Here is a 22,050-nt window from a genome sequence, read left to right as displayed (position 1 = left end):
AAATATTTGAAGGGAAAAATTTGCAGGGCTACGGGGAAGAGCAGGTGAGTGGGACTAACTGGATTGCTCTTACAAAGAACTGGCACGGGCTTGATGGGCCGAATAGCTTCCTTCTGTGCTGTAACGATTCTATGATTCTAAACTTCAAAATCATCCCCCCAGCCCGCACAGCGTTTTTGAGTTGAGGTAATTTAAGCCAGTTATGTTGCAATTGGGATAAAGCTTCTTCATAAAGAAGCATTATTGATATGATGACTTTGGATTTTAGACTTCCTGAAATAGCCAGGAATGGGTTAGACTGCAATGACTAGTGTTGGGGTAGTATTTACATGGTAACTTGCTGCATCACAAAGGTTCACCTCCTGGCTTATCTTCATAGCATTGGTGCTAACTACCTTACATGATGCTATTTCACCAGGTAGTTATTTGGTATTGGTCTGCACTGAGACATTAATGGTACAATTGAAATGTTTTAATTTTTCAGCAGTGTACCTTCTAACACACAAGAGCCCCAGTGATGTTATTTTAAATAGCAGCATTCACACCAATGCTTGTGATGACTTATGAAAAAGTAAATGCTTTTTTGGACATTTCTGACCCAAGAAAAGTGCATTTACTATCTGACTCAAAGTACAAAAGGCAGGGCCAATATTTTACAAATCTGAATAAAACACGCAGTGTATGCCATTGTGATATCATTTTCTTTAGAATTGAGGAACCATGTTATAGGGCTAAGGCCTGTTATGTAGGCCATCACCAGGTTGGAAAGAAAATGAGAAAAGGCAGGATAAATCAAGAAGTAATGGTCAAGTGACAAGCTTGCATTTTAAGAGCCTGAGTCGGAGGTGAAACAATGAGTCCTGATTTCAACAGTGAGGTTGATGTATTCTGAGCTGAGGAGAACCAAGAGAAGAAAGTGCATGAAATCACGAAGCCCTTAATTATGCAACAGCACACACACAATGTTGTCATACATCATAGGATGGGCTGTACTCTGAGTAATGTGTCTTACAAAAAAACAGCCGAGCTGAGTTTGGCTGAACTCTTTTGTATAAGGAACAAAGAGCTCTTGGCCTCTCAAATCCTTTCTTGTGCCAGTGTCATTCACTTAAATTATGCTTGTAGACATTGAACCAGTTCATTATGGTCTAAGCTGGATAAAAAGGCAGTTAAGCTTGTCTCCTTATGCAACACTCTTCTGCTGGGACATGACAAATGTAAATGAATGTGCAATCCATTGGTCACTTGCTGAATCCTATAAGTTTAAACAGTTTGAAGTTTCTATCTCACCGTTGGCATGTTGCTTCATTTGTTTTGCATATATGATTGTGACTGGCCGTTGTTGGCAATACTGTTTCAATATCAATGCCCATAAGAACAACAAAGGAAGAATAATCAATGATGGGGAGTGTACTACTCTTTATGTCTGTTCCGTCCAGAAGTTCAGTAAGAACAAAGTGAGTGAAAGAACTAGTTAAACAAGTATTAGAAACAGCATAATGGACTTCTAAATTAACTACTCAGTACATAAATTCAGAATCTTAGAATAATCCTGGTACTTAAAGGGAATGTCTGTTTAGTAGTTTAGGAAAAACCAATGAATTGTAATGGTTAAGGATTTGTTCTTGCAAGGGTAATTGTGTTATTTTAATCATCTTCAAGGCACAATTGGATTCTGTTCTATGCATATCCTCTGCTCCGTTCAAAGTGTCTGCAGAGAAATATTATGGAAGAACACTAATTCAACCAAGCCATGCTCTATTGGGAAGGTTTTTTGGAGGAATCATGGAAAAAAGTCATCATTTTGGCACAAGATGTTATGAATTAATCAGAAAACATACTTCAAACTTCCTTTGTATTATAGCTAGCTAGATTAGAACCAGATCGTATGGAAACTTTTCTGTCTGTCTCTCTATTTATCACTTCCTCTTTTATATGATAGTCACAGCATTCCTTTTTCACACAATTTACTTCCATCTGTTGCAGTGATTCTCTTTCTCTCTTGCTGTCTCTCCCCCCTCATGCTTTTTGCATTAGCCTGCTCTTTCACTCTCTACTTTCTCAAATTAGCTTACACATCCTCCTGTACATTTTGCACTAGCATGCCTTTTCCCCTTGATTCAATTCATAGTTGTTTGTACTATCTCCCATTTGCCTTACTCACTCTCAGCTACACTTATCTGTCAGAAACATCGCTGTGTCCACATTGTGACATCATACAAACCACCATCTTTGCTGTTGATGTCTACCGTTTCTAACTAGCCTTTTTAAAATAATGCTTCCGGGTTAGCAATGCCAATCAAAATCAATTGCAGTCTAATTAAATGAATCCTGGTAAATCGCAATTCCATCCACAATAGAACTCCTACTAGGTGTCATTACAGACACATTACAGGGGGCAGACAGTGCTGAGTTCTTGCAGGCCTCACTATAAAGCATGGATTGAAGATATAAGTACATTTCTAGCTCTCCCAATAGCTCAGTAAGTTTAACCAGTGAATAACTGAGAGTGTACAGGCCAGGAAGGTCTCAGGTTCAATCGCCAGTCTGTGCTGTCAGCTGACCTCTGCCAGGACAATCATAGAGGTGCTACAACGGGTATCCATTTCTGTGGTTTACAGAAGAGAATAATTGGCCAACGTTCCCACTCCCCTGATCACTATCCAGTGACCTCTGGTGGAAGTGCACTTGTGTGGGTGAGGGTCAGGCTCTATCTCAGCTGTGTTGACCCCCATGGTCAAATAATTTGTCATCACTTACTATCAAAGCTCACAGATGACTAATAGCCACTTAAGCAAAGTGCCAGAAGGTGAACAGCACTATTGAAATCATACTTTAACAAGGACTCAGTTTCTTCAAGAGAGATGTGAAGAGAAAATTGGCAAGCAGTCTTAATACACTTATATATCATGTCAAAGGAGACATATGGACATAGTGCGAGTCTCAGTCTAATTTAATCTAAAATTCAATTTCCTCCAGTTCAGTCTGGAGACCTCATAAGGAAAACAGACCCTTCAATATTTCACATACAAAGTTGTTCTCCCCTTCTTCATTGTGTGGTCAGGTCTGGGGCGAGCATTTGAAGCTCACATCTGAAGTAGGTAGGAGTTTCATTGAGTTATTCAAAAGGGGCGGGGTAAAGTTCTGGCCAGTTTCCTGCCCTTGGGCTTGCTGGGCACCAATTTTCCAGCTACAGATATGCAGGCCCACAGATTTTAATGGTAAGTGTTGTTAGGTTTTTTCTGGGTCCTTCCTGTCAGCTTTTTTGTGTCTTTTTTTTAAACTGCTGTCACTAGGCTTTCCATAGCCTTTGTACCACTTGTTACTAATTATTATTTTTTTGTCCTTAGGTCCTTTTACTGGAACTAATGAGTTTGTCAGTAAGGATCCTACGAGCTGATGTGTTGAGTGGAAGAGGAGGACATGGGAAGGGATGCCAGGCAGGTCAGGCTACCTAAGGGGTGCTCCATGCCCTCCCACTAGCACCCACATGCCTGCATCCACAGGCAGAGGTAAAATTACCGCACTTTGGCAGAGGTATTGGTGTAAGCACCTCTTCCTTTACCTTCTTTAATCTTTCCTTCCACAATTCCCAGGCTTTTAAATAAATACTTCTGATTTTTCTCATCTTCTATATTATTCTTTTCAACATTGGTAGTATTCCTTACTATGGGCATGTATCTTGTCTTTTATAAATTGAAAGATTATATACATACACATGGAAACTGATATTTTTCTAATCACATGGGTCGAAGGCATCAGATTCAATCGCAAAGCTGATATATTTTCCCATTTAAAACCCAATAAAGGTAGCTGATCAATGGGAAACAGCTCTTCCAACTTGAAAGGCCACTCATGATTGGACTTTCTATGACCCAGAATTCTTCCTAAAAATTGCTTGTCTTTTCTGCTAAACTGGGTAACAGGTCCTCTCTGGTTTATAAACATATCTCTAGCACTACTTTCTCTGCTTCTAATTTAATGCCTGCTTCAAATTAGATTGAACCAGTGGGCTTGTAGCAAAGTGAAACTCTGAAATACTGGAACTTTGTCGCAGTACTCAGTAGCATCGAGTCAGGAGTTTGTGGTTTTCAAACTCCGCTCCAGGATTTACGCATGTTATCTAAGCTGATGTTTCAGTGCACTACTGAGGGAATGCCACATTGTCAGAAGTGCTGTCTTTTAGGTGCGATGTTAAACAATGTCTGCCTGCTCAGATGGATATAAACAATCCCATGACGCTGCCTCTAAGAAAAGCAGGTGGAGTTTTCTTTGATTGTTACTCTGCATTCTTACTGAATTTGAAATAAAGCAGCTAAACAATTCATGTCTCTCTCACCAAGCAGGACATTTAGGACTGAGATGAGGAGAAATTTCTTCACTCAGAGGGTGGTGAACCTGTGGAATTCTCTACCACAGAAAGGCTGTGGAGGCCAAGTCACTGAATATATTTAAGAAGGAGCTAGATAGATTTCTAGACACAAAAGGCATCAAGGGGTATGGGGAGAGAGCGGGAATATGGTATTGAGATAGAGGATCAGCCATGATCATATTGAATGGCGGAGCAGGCTCGAAGGGCCGAATGGCCTACTCTTGCTTCTATTTTCTATGTTTCTATGTTTCAGTCCACTTTGGGAAAAATTGGAGAGGTGCACGTGGGAACACTTTCTGTGTCTCACAAAGGAATTCCATCAGTGGAAGGAACCTTGAATCATTGCCCATTTTCTTAACCTTTTAGACTTTGTAAACTGCCGCAAACAGAATGTAAGGGACTGTAAAATGGAGCAGAGTCACATTATGCTAGATCTCTGCTCCACCGCTTTGGAAGTATAGCATGCATTTCCATCATGCATTTAAAATGAGCGCAGGAAGCTCCTGCTTGAAACAGGTGGGCACTTCACTAAAATAGTAAGAGCATTGGATGATGTCATTTTATTCTGCACACTATTTTCCAATGTTCAAACACACAGTGCACTTCGACATATAATAGGCTTGCAAGGGATCAGCTAGCAACATCAAAACAAGTCATCTGGCCATTACCTGATTGCTGTTTATGGGGCCTTGTTCTGCCCAAATTGGCTGCTGTGTTTCCCTACATTACAACAGTGACTGCTTCAAAAGTATTTCATTGGCTGTAAAGCACTTTGGGACATCCTGAGGTTGTGAAAAGTGCTATATAAATGCAAATCTTTTCCTTTCCTTGCTTTAGCAGAGATTAGTGCACGTGGAGGCTCCAGCTCGCAAAGTAGGCTGTGGCAGCAGGCCAGATGGCGCAGATATGATATGATTAACCATAATGCTAGATGTTTCTTCAGAACCACCCTAATCATGGTATGGCATGTTGTCAGTGGTACTCCATGAAAGAAGAGTGATCGACAGCCAGCACAGCCTGGTTGGCCACACTTCCCAAAGTACCAGCAACTTTTTAAGTGGGTATTGTGCCAAAAACCACAAGGGACTATCTTCACAGGCTCTGGTCAGCAGAGAGGTGGATGGAGAACTGTGCCATAACTGCAAGGACCCCTGCAGCTAACATGCGGCATAGGGCAGGCACAGGCGGTGACAGTGACTGTCAGTTGCAGCCTCCAACCAGTCTCAACTCCTTCCAGGCATTATGCTTATTTATGGAGATGATGCCATGGTGTAGAAAATAAAGCCACCTTCCTTACACCAGTACATGAAAATCAGCTCCTTTCTGAGATCTGATTCGATAACAAGAAAGCCATAGTTTCCATATACTGTAGTTTGATGGACCAAGGTTCTTCTCTGAAGCGATTAGATATTTGAAATTAGATATTTGGATTAGATATTTGAAATTAGATACTGGGCAATTCTTTATGACTCTTCTGTCATAAGATCAAAGAATCTCGACACTGTCCAGTCTCCTGACCCCTCACATCTTCAATGAATGTTTGTGCCCTTCATTGTGCCTCTTGCATTATGTTTGTCTGAATACGTAACACTCGAAAATACTTTTTTTGTGTGCTGTTGCTTAGGTTTTTGAACAATTCAAAATCCAAAACCAGAGGCAAAGAAACTCAGTTTTTCGGTCCTCAAAGCTTTGGAGAGCTGGAAACAAGTAAAGAGCATCAAGGAGCAATAATAATGTTCTCATAACTGAGGATGCCACCTACTGGCTGAAATGGGAAAGTACCGTGCAATTAGAATTAAAACTGGAGATGACAAACCTCTCATAGCATATCTCAATTAATTTGTTAATATTTCTTCCATCAAAAATGTTACTTTTAAGATCTTGAAATATTCAACTGAATGACAGTGTTTCAATTTCTTTAATATTGAAGAGATCAAATGACCGACTTTATCCATCTTTGACTGCAGCTAATACAAACATCCTGCAAAATTTGTGACAAGGCTTACATTTAATTCTGAAGATGATTGTTAGCCTTTTATCCCCCTCTATTCTTTATATCTTGTTGTCTACTGATGCAACATGCTTTTCAATTCTTCATTTCCTCACAATTTCTTCCTTTTTAATTTTCTGCATATTTTAAGTATTTTGCAGATTTGTTTTGCAACCGACTTGCCTTTTACCACGATTTTCCCTTTTGATGTTTCACTTCACTTTTAAGCATTTCCATTTGGTCCTTTTTAAAAAATAAAATGTTCTCATTATGTTTTTCTCCATTTTCCTTTTTGTATGTCTAATTTTGACATGGTTTTGCTTGTGCTATCTCTTCCTCTACTATTCTTTCCTTGCCAAACTTTGTTCTTGCTTTGTGATGTGCAATCATTTTTTCCTAAATTTGCTCCAGAACTATTTTATGATCTTGCACATTTATTTATAATTTTCTTGGCATTATCTCATCATTCTATCCTGTTCTCCAGTTCTATTCAGTATTTCTCAAGATTTATTTTGGACCTATCTGCCCATCAACACTGTTCTCTGATCTTATTTCCCTTCTTCTTATTACAGCTCCGTTATGCTTTTTGCAGAGGGAAAGTGTATGGAAAAATCTGACAGTGATTTTGACTCAAAGCTCATCACAGATTAGTGGACTTTTTTTTCCCCAGCAACATTGTGCTTGTGCTCTTTCCTATATGAGTCCACTACCTTGACCTCAGCTACCTTTCCAAGCAAACTGTTCTAGCTGTTATCCCTCTGTATAATTAAATACTTCTTGAATAGGTCCTTCACAAATCTGGTCCTTTGCCTTCTTGTCCTACTGCCCTGGTGTTTCTGAAAGTATTGTTCCAAATTTACTTTCTCTATCTCGTGAAATATCTCATATACCTCTATAACGTCTCCTCCGAGGCTTCTCTTTAGAGGACGAAGAACCCCATTTAATTGGTCAGAAAGATTATTTTCAACATGGAAATATTAAACTTATTAAAATTGATTGTCTCTCTAGAGATAACAGAAACAAGGATCCAATTCGATCCCTGATCCCCTGTTAATTTAGCAGATCTCAGTCACAGCAACACTTGAAAAGGACAGTGGAGTTGCTCCAAATACCCATCGTTTTCCTAGGGCAGGGAAAATTAAAGAAGACTTGCATTTATATAGCACCTCTGCCTCAGCTCATGTGCTGCTGAAACCCTCACCCATTCCTTTTTTACCTCTAGACTCGACTACTCCAATACTCTCCTGGCTGGCCCCCCATCATCCCCCCTCCATAAACTTGAGCTCATCCAAAACTCTGCCGCCCACCCCTATCTCTATAACGTACCCCTTAATAAGGATTTCTCAGAACACCAGCTGTAAATTTCATCATCTCTGCTTAATTACCTAAATCTGTCCACTTCAGGGGCACTAAGGATGACTGCTTCTACACATCTACTTCTTAAGCACTTTAAGTAATTGAGTTGCTTCCATGCTTACAAGTATCGATATTGCTATTGAAAGTTTGACTGGAATTCAGTCAGAGATATTCCAGTAACAAAAGCAATTGCATCTAGTGTGGAATCATTGGCCAACTGGACAGTGTTATAGTTTCCACAAGTTCTACTGATGCTTCCACCTTAACAGTCCATCGGCACCCACATCAATACACTTAATATTATGTCCATTTTTCAGGAGGGTAAAATGATATTTCATGCCAGGCCATTTAAATCCATTTCCAGCATGCATCTGTGTCAATGCACCAAACTTTTATACAGCTTCACTAAACATATTACAATGGCAGAACCCATTTCCTCCCAAAAATGAAAAGGAAAGAAATTGTTCTGCCTCAAAAGAAGCAAGCAATGAACGTTCAAGAGCATTTAACCATTTGGATCAAATAAAAAAGCATCATAGATGGAGTGCTGTGTGGTGAGAAAGCTTCATTAAAAAGATTAAAATACCATTAATGGCACTGCTAGTACCCTATAGTCTTTGCTCCTTTCTTTACAGTACACCACAAAAGAATTGTGCTTAGCAGGTTGGGGTGTGTAGAAAGGTCCCTATCAGTATTTCAGTAATTGTGCTGTAATTCAAACAAAGTAAAATCCAGCTCCCTGTTCTGCAGAACTGTATGTCACAGTAAAATTAGGGTGGGACATTTCAAATGTCAACTTATCTTTATATAAAGGATTAGTCATCTCTGTGTATTTCAAAATAAATTGTTTACAGTGAATGTGTCAATAGGAAAAGTTCAGGCCTCCTGTTTCTGTTTCCTTTCATCCTCTGGTACGTTTGCTAAACCTTGCCAACATGTCAGCCTGCCAATGCATTTCTCCCCTTTCATTTTTGCTAGAATTAAACTGTTATTTGAAGTGAGAACTCCCCCTTGGGAGCGATGACTAGAGTTCTGTTTATCACTCAGAATAAGCCCCGCTGTTGACCGGGGTATACACTTTCTGGTCATTGGTGTTGTCCCCTCCGTCACCTTCTTTCTTTGCACTTCAGTCATGTGTAGCATAAAAGTTTAAATCCAAATGACCAACTTATCTGCAATTCATAGCTGCATTTAGCAGAAAACATGGGACAAATCAAATTGTTATTATTGTATAACAGGCTAAAGTACTGGCCAAGAAAACCGAGCACAAGGACTTTAACATAAATTAGTGGCCAAGGGATGTAAACAGGTTACTGATAATGAGCAATGTGTTACTTTTCACATTGGGAAACCTAACCATTTGTTATTTTGCCAGCATTATGTTCATATTATTTCAAATCACTTTCAACGCTACACCTAAAACATTTGGAGGTTAAGGTACTGACAATCTTTCTAATTATTTTTTTTAAAAAGCTCATCAGATGGATCGAGCTACTTGAAGGTTTTTTTTTAAGATTAGGTTTAGACGGAAAACCCCAGCTTGCTGACACTTGACAGCGGCTGCTACTGAGCATGCGCCTGGAAGATCAGTCTTTGACCTAAGGCTCGGGGATTTCCAGCTTCTTAAAAAGGAAAATGTCAATGGAGGTAGTGGTGAGAGAGGAAAGAAGAGAGGTTGGGCATACTTATATATTAATATTTTGTTGAATTACAATGACTAACTTAAATCTTATAATGATCTCAGGTGGGACCCATCAGTATGGATGCGATTGTTAGATTTTTGGTGATACTTTAAAAATTATTTACCATGGGTTTTTAAACTTCGTTCTGTTTCCCTCCATAGTTGAGATGTTAAAATGTTCCTATTGATACTTTGCACTAATTTGAGTCGGTTGGTGGAACTCAAATCCTCACCAAACACCAGTTCGATGCTGGGGCCCCACTGAAATTCCATCACTGAAGATAAATTGTTGTAATTTAAATTGCAGGTTAAGCTCGGAAGTCATTAAATTTACATTTAACGTAGAGGCCGCACTCACATTTAGTGTAATAGGAGTGTACGAGTGGAGGTACCGGTTAGAGTGGAGTCTGCTACTGGATCCTTGAGACTTGACATGAAAGAGTGGAATCCATTATAGCAGTCTAACCTTCAGTTTCGTTCCCTGTTACTTTTCAATATTCCCTCTCTAGGAGAAAGCTACAGAACAAAGTCGGTTTTGTCCAGTAACAACGAGAGATAGAAGACAAACTGAGAGCAACTGGTAAATATCGTCCATTTCTTCTTGGTCGAATCAAGGTTGCACAAATGAACCAATCACCTTCCTGGAAAGGCTGCTCATTTTCAACTGAGGGCTGTTCAGAAAGTTGTCCATTTATTTTTATCCCCCCCTCCCTCCCTATTTCGGTGTGGATTGAGGTAAGATGTGACTTCACACACCCCAGGATAGAAAGCCACAAGCCCGCGTACCTTCTGCTAAAGTTCTGTCAGCAGAACTGCCAACCTTCTGGATGTAGCGAAAGCTGTTGGTTTTCCTTCAATGATGGGTTTTGCTTAACAGAACAATTAGGCAAATCGCTACTTCGGATCATAAAACCAGCAGCTCTATTACTGAGAAACCCGTGTAGAGTTGCAAATTCTTGAAAATGTGTTTCGGATCTACATTTCCCCTATTGTTTTATTTTTATTTTACAAGTTTCGTTTTATTCACCAGTTTCCCGAGGTAATGCATTCATTAAAATTTATTTCAATGTACATCAGTCTACGGAGTGCATCGTCTCTCTATTATTCTAACGCAGGCCAACTTCACCTTCAGAAATATTTATAAAAAGGAACAACTCCAGCTATGTACACGATCCTAAAGCAATGGTTTATTGAATCACTTTGCTTTCGTTGTTATGGCAAATGTGCAAAGAGAATTCGTTGATCGGTTTAAACCTATCTGTTGTGAAGTGAAAGATACAGAGACGGTGAGAGATGCTACCGGAGCTCAATTACGATCAGGGTTTAATTGAAATCATTTTGAAACAACGCGAGTTGCTTATGTCCTGTTATTTTACAGAATCATAGAATCTTACACAGCAGAAAGAGGCCATTCGGCCCATCGTGCCTGTGCTGGCTCTTTGAAAGAGCTATCCAATTATTCCCATGCCTCTGCTCTTTCCTCATAACCCATTCAAAATCATGAAGGGTTTAGATAAAGTAAATAAAGAGAAACTGTTCTCATTAACGGAAGGGTCGAGAACCAGAGGACACAGATTTAAGGTGATTGGCAAAAGAACCAAAGATGACATGAGGAAAAACTTTTTTACACAGTTATGATCTGGAATGCACTGCCTGAAAGAGCGGTGGATGCAGACCCAATGGTGGAATTCAAAAAGGAATTGGATAAATACTTGTAGGGAAAATATTTGCAGGGCTACGGGGAAAGAGCGGGGGAATGGGACTGACTGGATTGCTCTTACAAAGAGCCTGCACGGGCTTGATAGGCCGAATGGCCTCCTTCTGTGCTGTAACCATTCTAAGAATGCTATGAACCCTGCATTTTTTCCTTGTTAAGTATATATCCAATTTCCTATTGAATCTGTTCCCACCACCCTTTCAGGCAGTGCATTCCAGGTCATAACAACTCGCTGAGTTTAAAAAAAAATCCCCTGATCTCCCGTCTGGTTCTTTGTGCAAATTATCTTTTCCTTCAGACTAGTTTTTTTTTAAAAAACAGTCTCCACGAAGAAGGGGTGTCGGCCTTGCCTTGAATGTTTTGTTTCCAAGATTACCGTGGATGTTTGCAGTAGGTTCTTTAAAGTGCACATACAGTGTAATGTGAAGCGCAGGGCCAGCGGGCATTAGGTAGGATGGTTCTGAATGGTACGATAATACTATGCTGGGGGATATCTGGTTTATCAGGGTCACAGCCTTGTTGTTTAGTAGAGTACCTTTGATTTTCAATCTATTAAAAGCCCGTAGAAAACCGCAGCACTTGAAAATGTAAAATTTTTAAGCATTCCCTTGCTTATTTATTGTAAACAATTTTACAACACCAAGTTATAGTCCAGCAATTTTATTTTAAATTCACAAGCTTTCGGAGGCTTCCTCCTTCGTCACCTGAGGAAGGAGGAAGCCTCCGAAAGCTTGTGAATTTAAAATAAAATTGCTGGACTATAACTTGGTGTTGTAAAATTGTTTACAATTGTCAACCCCAGTCCATCACCGGCATCTCCACATCTTGCTTATTTATGTTACTGAAGCAGTTTGTTTCACTGTAGCGGTTACTTTGTCCTTGGCCTGAAATCGAGACCAATTCAAAAAGCGAGATGGTTGTACAAACCGAATCACACTGCTCAGACTTTGAGAACACGTGACAAAGTTGTGTATTTAACATAAACAGTGTCCAAAATATCGATTATTTACAATGCAACAAAATAACGTTGAATATGAAAACGTTAGTTAGTGTGTGTCAAAATGCTTAAAGGTATTCTTCGCAGAGAAGGGGGTTAAGTGGCAGTAAACGCAAAGTTCACTTTAAAATCCCCCAAGGTCATTTAAAGTACTAAAAATTCCTATGGAGACATTCAAGGAAGTTATAAAGGGACTATTTCAGCAATAATAGCAGTCACTTTGCAGGGAGATATTGGCATTGATACAACGGGAGTAGGTAGGGAGATAGATCGGTCTGTTCTCTGCACTTTACTCTGGTATATAAACGGCGAGACACAACTTCACTCCATACACCGCTGGGGCACCATGCAAGAGATGAGGTTGAATCCATCTTATATTGTATAGAACCATCTTGTATTGTATGAAGTAACATAGTTCTGTAATATACAAGTTTATTATTATATATATCTATATGTACTATATATATATAGTAGTTGACTTTGTTACAGTGAGACTTGCCTGGTCAAAAAAAGGACTTTCCGTTTGGGACACTTTTAATACCGCGATTAGGACTAAGAATGGTCCTTTCAGTTGTTGGGTATCACAGTGCTTTACCGTGGATAATCTGTGATTAAGACAAATATTCGGCCATGGTGAAATTTTTATGTGATTTCCTGGTTGGCATTGTTTGATAACAGAAGCGCACGATAAGCCTGTTACACGGAGAGTGCCACTTTGTTCTTACGTCATCGGTGGGGTCCACCATGAACCACATTCATAAAATAGAACTCGCTTATGAACATATTTAAGACCATAATGTATATAAACTGTTAGTGGTATAGACCTTAAAACCAACTGTAATCCAAAAGGAAAAAGTTAGCAAGAAATGCGATACTGTTTTAAATCAAGTTTCTTTTTCGCTATGATTTTATGAGCTAGTTTGTCGATGATCGATGTCTCTTTACAGTCCTTAATTGTCAGCAAATTGACTTCGGAACTTTAAAAAGTACAGATCCGAAGTACGATTATTGCAGATGTTCAGACAAAGACAAGAAAACGAGGTCCAGGGATCTTATTCTCTGTCAACGTTAAAGATCTCGGAAACGATATATTCGTAACATAATCTGCCCCCATCATTCTGATAACTACACATCAATATGTTTTCAGTTTTATATTGAATTTGGAATACTGTATTTATACAATAATTAAAGGTGATCCTAAAAGGTTTTGATGCAAGTATACCTCTTGGTGGGCCCCATCAATTTCTCTAGCTCATTTTAAACCACTTTCAAGCAATGTACATCTAAATAGCTGTATATCACGTACGGTACAATTTTACAGCGATAATGCCGCTTTAATGTCACAGTCAAGAATGTAAGTATGAATTATCAGTTTTAAAGTATTCAACACCAATGAACGAGCTCGGTAAACTACAGGTGATTTAATAACTTAGTTAAGTCCATATGTATAATCGCGAATGATTTTTCATTGGAAAAAACGCGCCAGAAAAATGTGTGTGGGAGGGAGAAGGTGGAGCGCAGCGTCACTCTACAACTTACAGTCGTTCGGTTATTTCTCTCAATACATCGAATGTCACAAATATAACGAGCACTTGAAATAAAACACAGCTGAAGACGTGTCCCTGGCAAACCTTGTGAGGTGAAGGGAATGTAACAGCGAGCACCACGCTGTGGCGAGCAGGAGGTTAAAGTCTGCTGCGACTCTCTTTACACAGTGGAAAGTCCCTAATCCTTTATCTCACACCCATCGCAGTGACTTACAGCCCGGTGTCATTGTGAAGAGTAAAACAAGTTATACATTGGGTGAGTACACGGCAGACTTTGAATGTTTGAAAATAGATTGGGATTTTTTTTTAAAATCGACAATCCTAGATCGATCTGTACAAAGAAAAAGTATGTTTAGGAAAAGGGATGATGTGGAGATGCCGGTGATGGACTGGGGTTAACAATTGTAAACAATTTTACAACACCAAGTTATAGTCCAACGATTTTATTTTTAATCCCACAAGCTTGTGGGATTAAAAATAAAATCGTTGGACTATAACTTGGTGTAGGAAAAGGGAGGGGGGGCATTTCACACGTCACTTAACGTATGTTCGTGTTGAGATGCAAGCATTCGGTTTCATATCATAGTTGTTTTGCAAGACGACTTGGTGCATTATGTTAATGAACTTGTGTATAACCATTTCTTGTGCACTTTTCCAGGGGTGCTGTGTACTGATCGGCTGACATGGAGGGCAAAACGACTCTACCCCAATCACTGTCAGACAGCAATTTAATCAAAGCAGTAAAGCTGAGAGGTTTGATTGGTGAAGATGTTATTAAGCCATCGAGTGCAAAACCCCTTATCCACCATTTGAAAAAGTTGCACATGCACACGGTGCAGTTATGTAGCACCAAAGGCTACCACGCTCAGTTCAGGAGAATATTGGAACACGTATTGCTGGATGAGGCTGTATGGAAAGCTTTACAAGAAGCCAAAGCACTCAACTGGTGCAAAGAGGTCAGGAGGCATTTTCCACTCAAGATTTCTGGTAAGCAAAAATGAAATAGAACCTTTACATCGTGAAGGTAATTATATGTACAATATAAAATACATACATTTCAGTGGAAGTTAATTTTAGCATTAGATTTTTTGTAAAGTATCCCATTTTAAGTAGTCAGAAATGTAGAGTAACAAAAGTATTTAACATTTTTGCAGAAATACAGTAGGTAAAAACAAGTTTTGCGATTTTAAAAACATTTTTATGACCATCTATGGCCATTTCATAATCATGACTGTAACAGCTTTTATTGCAGTATATCTGAGCACCATAACATGAAGTTATCAGATGGTTAAAGTTACTTTGGAAAAATATGTTAAATCATAATTTATTTGTAATGGCAGTATATAGCTCTAAGAACTGACTTGAACCTCGATGCATTTCAATTGTGGGCAATTATATATTTTAAAGATATCAAACATTTGCCAGATTGCATGAATCTCTAAATAAAATTCCATTATAAAATTATATTAATAAAAATATTTACTAATAATGAATATAACACTTTCAGAGGTTGAGATTGAGTCACTTTTATAAAAAAAAGTCTCAGTGGCAACTGAAGTTATGGTTATGTTCTCAATGAAAAATCTTTCATTCACAATTCATAATGCACTGAGCATTTTGGCTATGCTTTTAGGAATATAGGAACAGGAGTAGGCCATTCAGCCCCTTGAACCTCTTCCACCATTCAATGAGATCATGGCTGATCTGTATCCTAACTCCATCCATCTGCCTTGGCTCCATATTCCTTAATACCCTTGGCTAGCAAAAATCTATTGATCTCAGATTTAAAATTATTAATCGAGCTAGCATCTACTGCTTTTTGTGGGAGAGAGTTCCACGTTTCTATATGAATGAAAGAATGTCCTAAACTCACTAATGAGAAAACCGCCTCTTTAGATGGGTGTCAGCACCTTGAGAGCTAGAAGGACCACCTCATTTACCTTGTAGCCAAAGTCAAAGCTGCCATCTGGCACAGTACTGGAAAGAAAGCGAGGGGATGAGATGAATTCTGTAATACCATTACTGCTGCTATCCAGGTGTTATTTTGCACATTATTTTATTCTATTTTATGACTGAAATATCAATTGCAGATACAAAAAATGTTCAGTCACACCCGAAAGAAAAAAAGGAGAGACATTTATATAGTAGTTCATCCCTTCTCTCAAAGATCTGTAACTGCTGTTATGTGGGGACATGCAGCAATAAACTCAGGATGTTGTTCAAGGAGCATGAGAGAATAACAACTCATGCATGCCATAGGCATAAGAGAATCAGAGTGGTCACACATGGAAAAGAATATTAGTAAAACATTAAATGGATGTTGCTGTATTCTATTATAAATTTGAAAGGAATCAAGAGCATTAAATAATGATTTACTGCTGTAAAGAATTTCATCACTAGACATTACTTCCATGAAATAACATTAAAGAATACACATTTCTTTTAACTTATGTTTGGACTGCTCAGAAATCATTTCCCACTGATCTTTGCATGTAAAGGATGTTGTCTATTCAATGAAATAAAAGCATATTTTCTAAATAAAATTAGCTATTGTACTAAGTGCACAATGCTCCTCCCTCCAAGTAAACATAAAAACTGAGGGAGCGTAGAAATATACTGCAGTCCTTGAGTATATCGTCAGATTGAGAGGTGTGTTTCTGCCCAGTATTGAAACGGTCAGCTTTCTATATGATTGCTGGTTATCTAACATTGTAAATAAAATGTAATATTAAACATTTGTGAACTATCACTAGTAATCAATGCCAGCCATAACAATTTGAAAGCTGATCCAAATTTGAATGAATGAATAAATGTTTGGGTTTATTACTGCCTGTTTTTAAATTAACAAGGTGGTTTGCGATTTAACATTGTGAACTATTCAAGGCGTGCTAATGGCCAGTGGATGGCTAGGAAGTTACAGGATGACTGGTGTGGAAAATGGTAAAAATGTCACACTGACGCAATAAGGAGTGCTCTTCTGATGTTTGCATTGAGACATTTTGTTGGGGCTGAGTACCGAGAGCCTTACTGTGCATCTGGTTGTGCTGGAAGTGCTTGATGCCAACACTGGGTATCTGAAATGGGAAGCATTCCATTCCTTAACACTATCATCCCTCATGTTAATGAGCATTAAGATTTTTAAAAGTTCTCAAGTGAAACATTTGGAGACAGTTAGAGAGAAGGTCAATAAAATGCTGGGGAAAATTATGTTACTGTCTGAAATATCAGCAGTTTAAATAAAAAGATTTTTTGCATCAAGCAGCTCTGTTTTACTAAAGTCCTGTTACACATACAATGTCATATCTCCTTTGACCTAGTGTAGCTTCAATGTTGAGTCCTTGACGTTAAAAAAATAAAGTCACTGGTGTCATATACTACAGGAAATGTATGTTGGCTGAACAAATTTTCTCAGTAGAATACAAATACTAGTTAAATACCCTTTTATCATTTGGTAATGCATATCAACAATGCTTGGTTTCATCAGCACTGAGTTGCAACTAGGAATTTACAGGTATCAGATACCATAGTTGGAACTAATTTTTAAATCTGATGTTTCTTACCCCATTCATTTCTCCTGCTTAAAGTTACTTGCTTCATTCACTCCTGGCTTTTCTCTCTCTTACACACGTCTTTGTCTTTCTCCTGGGCTGTTCTTGCTACAATTTCCCCATCTTGTCTTGCTCTTTTCCATGCTTTCTTTCGTGGAGGCCCCTGATGTTACACATACAGTTTGCGTATTGTAAGAAATACCTCATGTACTCCAATCATAACACAAAGAGTTTATTTGTGTCAACAAACCCATAGCTGATCACGGGCGAGGTATTCATCATCATCCGTAACCAAGTTAGTAGTGCTCATTGCTGCCTGAATTCTATTACTAAGTGAGATATTAGGTGCATATGGGCCAAATTTTAGGCTTACAAGTGATCAAGGTCAGCAGTCAGTTCTCTTTCACTTTCAAGTGATGACTTATCTGGGTCTTCCTCACGTGACATGAAGGGACAGGTCCACTAATTGGTCATGTACAGTACTCACCATTTTATTATTTCTTCAACTGATACCATAACAAAATAAACAGGGATAGAAATAACCAGAACCAACACATTATTTTTGGGATAGGTACCAATTTTTTGATACCTGGCCCAAGGTCAAGAAATTCTGACATACAAAATTCAAGTGATGTTGAAGACGCAAACAGCATTAAGAGAACTGAAGTAAAGAATTGCCCAATTGGAATTTGAGAAGTTACCAATTTGAGCTCTTGGGAAACTGTCCTATATCAGTGCCTCTGATATAATTTTAGTTGTTTGGTAACAAGAAGAATTTAAAGCGGAACTGAACCCAGTTAGTGAAGTCATCCTGCTCATTAAATTTCTCACTCTTCTTACTATTGAGCAGTCTCTGTGATGTACATTGTTCCTTCTGATCAAAAGTCTTGTTAATCAGCCCAGATGGCATATTTGTCATACTAATAAATGCCATCACTAAGACGTGGAGTTCTTATGCAAAATTTCCCCTGCCAGTAACAATAGTTTCATTTACTTAATGCAATCCCCCAAGGTACATAGTGAGAAATGCCCCAGTTCCAGCCATTTATGCACCTGAAAGTAATTAATTATTCGTCTGACGTATGCACTAAGCTTTGGTTTATCTAGAAATTTCTATCAGTATCTTATATCAGCTTGACATGATTCATCTCCTTTACTAATCTGGGGGATCAGGTATGCATTTTACTCCAAAACCTGATTAGCAAAAATAACCCCATCATTTAGACATATTTTTTTTGTGACTGTACTGCAAGTTTAAAACACACAGGAATTGTTAGTACAAGTATAAATAGATTGACAAATTAGAGACAAGTGTAGTTAGTCCAAAATCTGAGGGTTTATGACTACTGGGAAGAAAACTGTGGGACCGTGTTTTTTCTGGTGTCATCCAATTTTTTTTTGTCAGACGTTATCATTACCAACAGAGACAGGAGACTTTCAAATCATTTGTCAGAACGAGGCCACAGAGGTAAAGGGATAGCATTATGACTCACTGCATCATCCTATCTCTTTGCAAAGAAATAGTTTAATAATTGTATTTTGCATAGTGTTTATAAACATTCTTTCTCTCGAACAGGAGAAGGGAACAGTCTACTGCATTCCATCTCTCTCTATATGTGGGGTGTTCAAGACACAGACCTTGTCCTGCAGAAAACTTTCCATGAAGCTTTGACCAAAACCCACAATATAAACTTCAAACTGAGATGGCAGACAGAGTACAGAAAAGTCCAGGGATTTCCTGACCCAGCTCTGCTTCATGAATCTAGGGTAAGATAAGAAATCTTTAATTTATTTTTATTTTATGACTTCAATGGAAATAAAAACCAGGAGAGATGGAAAACGGGCTGCTGATTCACTATCACCTGTTTTGCACTATCACACAAAGTTAAAATTACCCAAGTGTTTTATTTTGGTTCTTTTTTTGCCTTGATGAGAAAGGCTGAGAGAATTTCAAGCTTCCAAAGATATTTTGCTTTCAGAGCTAAATTTTAAAAATGAAAAAGTTGTACATCTGAAATAAAAATAGAAAACACTGGAAATGTACAGCAGGTCAGTCAGCATCTTTAAAGAGAAAAGCCAGATTAGTACTTCAGGTATTATCTGAATGGAAGGACGGGTTTATACCCCGAATGTATCTTTTTTAAAATGCTGACCAGTCTGCTGTGTATCTGCAGCATTTGCTACATTTTACTTTCATGTGCATTTTTATTTAATTTTTTTTCTGGCTTTTAACTATTGCCTGTTCAATTGTCCATAAAATAAAAATCGTAATGATAAGAGGCCAAATTTCTGTGAATTCAAGCCTCTACTGTAGATTTTTAGCGAAGCTCAATACCAGCAACATTTTTCAGTCTGTCTCAGTTTATGTCCTTCTACTTCCTCCTGCATCAAAAACCAGTCCAGTTCTTAATACACCCACATCTGCCAGCCACATCTGGCAATCTACTCAATATTACATACAATTAAAACGTGGAAACAGGCCATTTGAACCAACCAGTCCATATTTGCGTTTATCCTTCACATGAGCAGTAGCCTTAATCCCATGTGCCTGCTCTGTCACTATATCCCTTTATTCCCCTTTCCCTAAACTATCGATCTAACCTATTCTGAAATGTTGACCTGGTCTCCGTTTCAGTCAATAACTCCAGTAGTGCATTCCACAACCTCAGAACCCTCTAAAATGTTTCTCCAGTGCTCTCTGTCATAAATCTCTTACATTTAATCATATCTATACCCCTTAGTCTAGACTCCTCGATCACTGGATACAGTATGTACTCTGACCCATCTCTTCACAATTTTAAACAGTTCCATCAAATCACTCCTTAATCGCTCCTGTTCTAATAAAAATAGCCCCAAATTTTCCATTTTTTCTTCATATTTGTATATCTTCATTGCACCATAGTGAATCTGCATTGTACCCTCTCTATTGCTTCAACATTCTATAATGTGGAGCCCAAAACTGTACGCAGTACTCTAACTGTGGTCTTACCAAGGTTTTATATAGATTCACCATTATGCTTGACTTTTATATCCTGTACCTTTTGCCATAAACCTAGTATTCCATTTTTTTATGACTTTATCCACTTTAATGTCTTTTGAACCTGAACCTCTAAATCCCTCTGCTCTTCTACATCATCCAACTTTTCCCCATTCAAAATATAATTATCACTTTTTTTAAACCACAATGTACCATCTCTCTTTTACTGACATTGAATACCATCTACCACTTCTTTGCCCATTCCACTATTTTATCGCTATCTCCTTGCAGCTTCCTTTGGTCCTCAGAATTTTTTTACAATGACTCCTTTATCCCCCAAAAAAACTTTCTTCAAATTTCAGATCTTAAGCACATTTCTTCTCGATATGGCACATCAAGTGTTAAAGCATTTTAGCTCCCATTCATCTGATCCTTGAAGATCTTAAAGCAAATTCTCAATTTATCCTAAAAACAGTGGGATCTGAGTTTTGGTATGATCCTAGTTATCCTTCTTTTCCCATTTTTGAAAGTGGCAACATCCTGATTTCTCTACAGGACCCCCAGTAGGCTTCTGTGTTGTAGGGGTGATCTGATACATTTCACAGAACCAATATTGAATCATACCCACAGAATGAGGGAATTGCAAACTTGTCCAAGACTTCAGTGCCAACATATACCTGCCCTTCATTCACAGGAAGTACACTTGCTTTGGAATGGGAAGCAATCTCAGTTTTCTTTCTTCTAAGGAACTCCACCTGATTTATCCTGTCTTTTATCATTTTAAGCATAGAATTTATGGCACAAAAGGAGGCCATTCGGCGCTTTTTTAAATTCGTTCATCGGATGTGGGCGTCGCTGGCGAGGCCGGCATTTATTGCCCATCCCTAATTGCCCTTGAGAAGGTGGTGGTGAGCCGCCTTCTTGAACCGCTGCAGTCCGTGCGGTGAAGGTTCTCCCACAGTGCTGTTAGGAAGGCAGTTCCAAGATTTTGACCCAGCGACGATGTATTTCCAAGTTGGGATGGTCTATGACTTGGACGGGAACGTGCAGGTGGTGTTGTTCCCATGCGCCTGCTGCTCTTGTCCTTCTAGGTGGTAGAGGTCGCGGGTTTGGGAGGTGCTGTCGAAGAAGCCTTGGCAAGTTGCTGCAGTGCATCCTGCGGATGGTACACACTGCAGCCACTGTGCGCCGGTGGTGAAGGGAGTGAATGTTTAGGGTGGTGGATAGGGTGCCAATCAAGCGGGCTGCTTTGTCCTGGATGGTGTCGAGCTTCTTGAGTGTTGTTGGGGCTGCACTCATCCAGGCAAGTGGAGAGTATTCCATCACACTCTTGACTTATGCCTTGTAGATGGTGGAAAGGCTTTGGGGAGTCAGGAGGTGAGTCACTCGCTGCAGAATACCCAGCCTCTGACCTGCTCTTGTAGCCACAGTATTTATATGGCTGGTCCAGTTAAGTTTGTGTCTGTGTCCGTGATCGCACTTAAAGTGGAATTGTCTACTCTAACCCCATTTCCCTGCTCTCTCCCCGTATCCTTTTGTATTCTTCCTCTTCAAATATTTATTCCCTTTTAAATGTTGTAATAGTCTCTGCCTGAATAGTTACTCATACTAAAGGACTCCATGAACTAATAACCCTTTATGTGAAAAAAATGCTTCCTAAATCCCCCTAACCAAAATAGATCAAGCCATTGGTAAAGTAGATTAGGGCCTCAAAACCTCGCTGTGAGTGTAAACTTTCAAGAAACTATGAGATTTTTGAAAAAAGAATAGACCGCCTCCCAATCCAGCTAGTTGTTCTTCAAGGAAGGAGGCATCTGTTTCCTGACCGTTATAAGTGGGGAGGAAGTGTGGCGCAATCTTGCATA

General features: G+C 38.9%; 1 protein-coding gene across 1 annotated transcript in view; it reads left to right on the top strand.

Moving 5' to 3' along the window:
• Window positions 1-13,632: 13,632 nt before the first annotated feature.
• LOC137342621 (tumor necrosis factor alpha-induced protein 3-like) overlaps window positions 13,633-22,050 on the top strand; it is a 38,896-nt gene continuing 30,478 nt past the window's right edge. Inside the window, exons 1-3 of the mRNA XM_068006646.1 lie at window positions 13,633-13,916; window positions 14,319-14,647; window positions 18,785-18,975. Of these exons, the coding sequence (XP_067862747.1) occupies window positions 14,344-14,647; window positions 18,785-18,975 (495 nt within the window). The 5' untranslated portion in view covers window positions 13,633-13,916; window positions 14,319-14,343. The remainder of the gene's footprint in view (window positions 13,917-14,318; window positions 14,648-18,784; window positions 18,976-22,050) is intronic.

The sequence above is a fragment of the Heptranchias perlo genome, chromosome 26 (assembly GCF_035084215.1).
Source record: "Heptranchias perlo isolate sHepPer1 chromosome 26, sHepPer1.hap1, whole genome shotgun sequence".
Classification (NCBI taxonomy): domain Eukaryota; kingdom Metazoa; phylum Chordata; class Chondrichthyes; order Hexanchiformes; family Hexanchidae; genus Heptranchias; species Heptranchias perlo.
Note: the sequence above shows the minus strand (reverse complement) of the source record. Positions and strands in the feature narration are given on the sequence as shown.